Source organism: Lactuca virosa, chromosome 5 (genome assembly GCF_052849685.1).
Source record: "Lactuca virosa cultivar CGN04683 chromosome 5, Lactuca_virosa_CGN04683_v6, whole genome shotgun sequence".
In the NCBI taxonomy this organism is placed as follows: Eukaryota; Viridiplantae; Streptophyta; class Magnoliopsida; order Asterales; family Asteraceae; genus Lactuca; species Lactuca virosa.
In genome coordinates this window covers 46,483,829-46,490,671 of record NC_136430.1, presented here as the reverse complement: position 1 = coordinate 46,490,671, position 6,843 = coordinate 46,483,829, and the positions used below count along the sequence as shown (strand labels likewise).

Sequence of the window (6,843 nt, the reverse complement as noted above, 5' to 3'; positions counted from 1 at the left end):
TGTCATACCATTTTTGACGCCTGAAGAACGTCGTGTTTTATACTAGTCAATCAAGTATGGTTATAAACCAATCACATTTAACCTAAATTAACAAATTTGGTTACAAGCTAGTTAATGCATCAGTAGTTTGTTTTACACAATACTACTGTAAATCTTTATTTTCCATTACATTCATACAGTAATATTCTCGCATGAGAAATGCATACTATTTTTCTAGTAAAGATGGTTTTACAAATATGAAAAACTTACATTTTATACTATTCAAGTACAAGCACACATTTTACAAGAGAACAAACATACAAAACAGTCGGGTTTTGGGTACAAGCACACATTTTACAAGAGAACAAATATGAAAAAATATAGTATTTTCTGGGAAGTATACAAACATTTTCATGAAACAATTACAAACACTTGACATTAAATACTTATGAACTCACCAACTTAAATGTTGATACTCTCTTTCAAAATAACTTGTATTCTCAGGGAACCAGTAGACAGGTACACTGGATCAGGTTTTTGAGAAGTCGGAGCATGTTCAAGACTCGTCTTTTATATTTTGCTATAAACATTTTTGGTGTCTTACAACTATACTCAGAACACACGTGTATTAACTATTTCATTAATGCAATGGATGTTGTTGCTTGTTTTACTATTGTGCATTGTTATGATACTGTACATGACGTCCTTCCCCCCCCCCCCCCCCCGAATGTTTCCGCCATCTCGGTTTGGGGGTGTGACACTGATGCCATGATGTGGCAAGAGCCTGAAAAGAAAATTGCTGAACCCGTTAAGCCATACCGCCCACCACTGCCCTTTCCAAGTAGAGCAATACAAGAGAAGAATGCTAAAGATTACCGGAAGTTCTTAGATCATATAAAATCCCTTGAAATCAACATACCATTCCATGAAGCCCTAGCTGAAATGCCAAAATATGCTAAGTTTCTCAAGGAGCTCTTAACAAACCGAAAGAAAATCGAAGGATTATCTAAGGTGGTACTAAATAAGACTTGCTCTGCTGCAATGCTAAACATGTTACCAAAGAAGATGGGTGATCCAGGGAGCATAACTTTACCATGCCAATTCGGGAATCTAGCAACTAGTCATGCTCTAGCCGACTCGGGAGCAAGTTTTAATTTAATGCCCTACTCGTTCTTCAAGATACTCGATCTCCCCGAACCAAGACCGGTCTGCATGGTCATCCGTTTAGCGAACAAGACCATGACCTTTCCAAGAGGTATATGTGAAGACTTTCTAGTAAAAGTTGATAAGTTTGTTTATCCCGCAGATTTCATTGTTTTAGACATGGAGGAAGACGAACAAGTCCCAATCATCCTTGGAAGGCCCTTCTTGAGCACCGCCCGAGCCTTGGTGGATATTAGAGAGTCCAAACTCACTCTTCGAGTTGGAGAAGAAGCAGTCACTTTTGGAGTGAATAGAGCAATTCAACATTCAAGAATAAGTGATGACATGGCTTTTCAGTTGATGTTATTGATGATGTACTTGAAAAAGAGCTAGGAGGGTGGAAAGAAAAAGAGACCGAGGGATATATGGTGCTAGGAGAATGTGACTTTGATGCTGAACTTGATATACAAGAATTGGAGAAGCTATTGTAGGAAAGCGAGTACAATGAATTGAAAAGGGAGACAAAAGAAGCAACACGACGTGGCACAGGCAACACATCGTGGCCCTCAATTTTTCCACGATCTGACATTAAAAGCTGCGACAACACGATGTGGCAGCAGGCCCACGTCGTGGTGAGTGACAAAGAACAAAAAGTAGAGCTTAAAGCCTTGCCCGAACACCTGGAGTATGCATTCTTGGAAGAAGGATAACAAAAACCAGTAATCATAGCATCCAATCTAACAAAACACGAAAAAGAAAGCCTCGTGCAAGTACTAAGGAAAAGACAAAGTGCCATAGCATGGAAGATTACCGACATAAAAGGGATTAGTCCCGCCTATTGTTCGCACAAAATTAACTTAGAAGAAGGAGCAAAACTGGTAGTGCAACGCCAAACAAGACTAAACCCAAACATGCAAGAAGTGGTGAAAAAGGAGGTGGTCAAACTTTTGGATGCCGACATAATATATTCAATATCCGATAGCCCATGGGTAAGTTCGGTACACGTGGTTCCAAAGAAAGGAGGAATGACGGTGGTTACCAACGAAGACAATGAGCTAATCCCAACAAGAACGGTAACTGGGTGGCGCGTTTGCATCGACTATCAAAAGCTTAATGATGCTACATGCAAGGATCACTTTCCTTTACCATTTATCGATCAAATGCTCGAAAGGCTATCCGGTCATCTTTACTATTGTTTCCTAGATGGTTTTTCGGGGTACTTCCAAATTCCAATTGATCCACAAGACCAAGAAAAGACCACTTTCACTTACCCAAGTGGGACTTTTGCATATAGACGCATGCCATTTGGGTTATGCAACACACCAGCTACTTTCCAAAGGTGCATGATGGCTATCTTCCATGACATGATCAAAAAATTCATGGAGGTTTTCATGGATGACTTCTCGGTTTTTGGGTCCTCTTTTGAAGATTGTTTGTCCAACTTAGACCTAATGCTAGCAAGATGTGAGAAGACCAACTTAGTCCTCAATTGGGAAAAGTGCCACTTCATGGTCAAGGAAGGAATTGTGTTGGGACACAAAGTCTCAAAATTGGGGATAGAGGTGGATCGAGCAAAAGTTGACACTATAGCTAAATTACCACCTCCAACAAATGTAAAAGGGGTAAGGAGCTTTCTAGGCCATGCGGGATTTTACCGCCGATTCATCAAGGATTTTTCGAAGATTACAAGGCCACTAACCCACATACTCTAATCACACCATCATATCCTCTAATCAGGAATTTGTACTAGCATGCAATTCTAAGGCTCATACAATCAGGCATAACCTAAACAGGTCATCCTACCACTGGTTGATCAGTTCTAGCATGCAAATCTACAAGCTCATATAAGCATACAAAGGCATATCTCCTAGATCCTTAGCTCTAATCTAGCATGAGAATCACATAATCATATCATATCACATAACAAACATGTATTGGTATTTTGGAACCACTTACTTGAGCTCGGTCGATTGCACACATCACATCGCTTTCTTTGCTTAGAAATTCTTTTGTAATTAAATGTTCATTTTATTTTATAAAAAATTTCATCAAGCCCTTATTTGAGTTCAGGCACACCCGAGAGTATGCCCGAATCCCTCAAACCAAGGCTCTGATACCAACTTGTAACATCCAAAAATTCATGACCAAAAATTTCATTTTTAATATAACTAAAACACTCTTGTAACTTGATTCACACATTGAAAAGCATTTTAAAATAAAACATTTATCAGAGTTCATTCCCAGAAATCACATGTTGCGGAAAACATAGGTGTAAGCGTTGTGATCGTCCCGAGCTCCTTTGTTTGAAAACTGGAGGTACTTGAAACCAAAACTGAAAACCATAAGCACGAAGCTTAGTGAGTTCCCCAAATACCACATACCATACTATAACATACTGCCTAGACTATCCCGGTGCTGGCCTACCCCTTTGGTCTCTTTCGACCGGATACTGCCTAGCATATAAGCACATATATCACACACTGTCATGCATAACCGTGAGCCAAACATATCATTCATATATCATAATCAATAGAGGTGTTATGTGCCGCACATAGTCTTGCCATTATGCCACGGGCCGCCACATGGTCTTTCTTGCCAAGCCGGGGGCCACCCCTGGGTCTTACAGACAAGTTCCAAGAGCCACATCTTGGTCTTCCATGCAAGCATCACAAAGACAACTAGCATACATACTACTCTACTTAGCTAATTAGCATACAGTGTGCCATGAGCCACCTCCTAGTCTTTCATACATAATGCATAGGGCTAACCACCGGGTCTTCCTACTATATATAAACCAAATGGGCCGGCATTGGTGCCTTCAACCCATACAAACAGTGAGGACACTCGCCTCGAATGCTAAAGCGTACTGCACGAAACCCTTAGCTGCTGCCCTGACAATTTCCCGAGCTATCCATACCAAAACATCACCCGATTAGCAATTAGGTTCCAAACCATGATTCATAATCCTTACTTAGGGTGAAATAACCGTTTCACCGCCGACCTGTAACGACCCAAAATTCATTCCTTTAATGATGTTAGATTTCGTAACACAAATATCTATTTTGTGAATTTATTTCGATATTAAGATTATTAAAATTAAATAAACAAGATGGTGTTAATTTTAAAAGAATGAGTCAATAATTAAATAGAATCATTATGTTATAATGGTAAAAATAGGTGGTAGTTGTCATGTTTATGAGAGTTGAAGGGTGTATTGTGCAAGTTCCCAAACAAGAGTAAAAGAAATAAGAATTATGATTTCTAAGGAAGAAAGAAGGAAACCTCAGGGATTAAATTTGTAAATTTGCATTTAAATCACAATCAAATGCTTCGTTTACTCAATACCACTTTCCATGTCTGTTCGTGACATACAATTATTTCATATCCGTTTCTCAATCTCTCCCCCACGTAACGTATACGACGATACGATCCTGCTTATAATAATTGTATATATTTATCATTGGGGCTGATGGTTGTCTTGGCTAATGTATTTTACAATGAGAAAGAGAGATATAAGAACGAGTTAAAGACATGGAGGGGTTGTCTTCTCCGGTGAGATTAGCACGAGCTCTCACCAGTGGAGTTACAGAAAGATCATTGACTGTGGTTCTGTTTCCTCCAGCCAGTTGGTGAAGAGAGGAAGGCAAGAAGAATAAGATTGTGGTGTCTTAACGGGAATATGGGTTCATGATGGTGGTGACGAGGGTTCCTGGTGGGAAAATGTAAGGATGGGTGCAAGGCACGGTGGATATCTACTGTAATACGAGAAGATTTAATGGTGGTAGAAGATTTAATGGTGGTCGGCGGTAGTTCAAGGTGGTCGGATGTATAATAATACGAGAGGGAGACACAAGGAAAGAACTTTGATATCCGATGAGTAGCCTCTTTAGACGCTCTTATGGTGCCGTATCCAACCTTGTCTACGCTGTTTAGTACGAGTTTAATGTGGTGGGTTCGGTAAAACACGTGTAATGACAACAGGGTGAATTTAATCTTAAGCAGATAACGTCTCTATGTCTATGGTGACGTTGCATGGGCATAACATGGAAGTAAAGTTGTTTGCATATTTACGTGAAGTGGTTGTGTTAGGAGGTAAATTTCACTAGTGCCATATTATTTTTTTGAATAAATATTTGGCCAAATATAACATGTATGTAAACATATAATTGAAGTAACAATTCTGTAATGATCATTAACTTATTATGTATTCTAATTTTGTGGATCATGCATGTACGTATAAGTTAGATGATATTTATAAAACATGATGTTTATGTTATGGTGGAATTAAGATGATGCATGCCACAGTGGAGGAACTTCATTATATGGTAAATCTATATTATAAAGGAATACGGTTAATTAGCATATAATTTGGTGGCGATTTAGTGGATGATAATATGAATATTATTATATTAATAACTTATGACATAAGGTGTTTGGAATAAACTAAATCCAACATATTTATGTTTAGGTTGTCTTGGAGATTTCGAGTTGAAGCTGAAGCACGTCTTATTTGCCGAATATAGAGGTGAGTCAACTTTGTGGTTTTAAAAGTACATTGTTAGGAGTATCACATATCTTAGATGGATTGGGATGAACCTAGTTATCTAGGATGCATGTGCCCTTTTGATGATTGATTGTTATGCCTTTATTGTTGAAATGTTTTTAAAATCTAGGGTGTTGCATGCTAGACTCTTCTTTGTTTGATGCGAGATGTGGGCTAGGGTCATGCTAGAATAAAAAATGCTTGTGATAATTGTTCAAAAGTATGTTGTTTGCATCTTGTGTATGGTTATGTCTTAGAATCGGTTGATGTATGCATGTTATGTGGTAGTTGTAATTATGTGCGGTTATAGTGTTTAATGAATTGGTAGTCATATGCTTTGGTATGGTGATAATAGGATGAGTTTTAATTACATGTTTATGGCTCGTTAAAGTTGTATGAGTAACATGACTATTTTGGTGTATGCTTGTTTTGCGGGGTATAATGGTGTTATGGGTAGAACCTTGCAAGTTTAATCGGTTGACAGAGCTTAAGCCATAACGGTGATTAGTTACACGGTCTTTCTAGACGGCCGTGTGACACGTGGTTTGTGTACACCTTGGTGTACGAGAACTGGAGTGGTGTTGGCTTTATGGTGTGGCCGGATCAAACATCACGTGGGAATCGGGGGGTGTATCGGTAGAATTCACACCGTTTGTACCGATCATGAACGACACCGTGAAGTACTTGTACTTTGCACGTCGGAGTAGCGAAAGTGGAAGTCTTGGGGTTGGTGAATTCGGGTGGAAGTCATGAGCCACTTAGAGCACTAAACTGGCTGAGCACACGAGTAGTGAACGAGATTAAGTTGTTGGGTAGGTTGTCACTAAGAAAAACCCCAAAGTAGATAATCGGTTGAAAGGTGAATATATACAATAACCTGTTGAGTTGAACTTGCATATGATAATCGGTTGATAGCAATTACATATAATAAACGGTGAATTAAATTATATGTAATAATCGGTTGTTTTAAGGTGATAATTATAATCGGTTAAATTGAGCTTTAATATTATTGAAGGAAATTACGTATAATAAATGTAATATTCGGTTGCATTAAGTTGATAAATATATTTGGTCAAACTGAAATTAAAATGGTATGGTGAAATGTTGTATTGTAAACGGTTGAAATGATTTATGATGCAAATGGTTGAATGTTGGCTGCTATTTGGTATGTTATATGA

The 6,843-nt window shown here is 38.6% G+C and overlaps 1 protein-coding gene across 1 annotated transcript; it reads left to right on the top strand.

The window, feature by feature from the left end:
* The first annotated feature begins 747 nt into the window (after positions 1-747).
* On the top strand, positions 748-1,515 carry LOC145111222 (uncharacterized). The gene has a single exon (XM_079047517.1). It carries the CDS (start codon positions 748-750, stop codon positions 1,513-1,515), a length of 768 nt encoding a protein of 255 aa, XP_078903643.1.
* Positions 1,516-6,843: the final 5,328 nt, after the last annotated feature.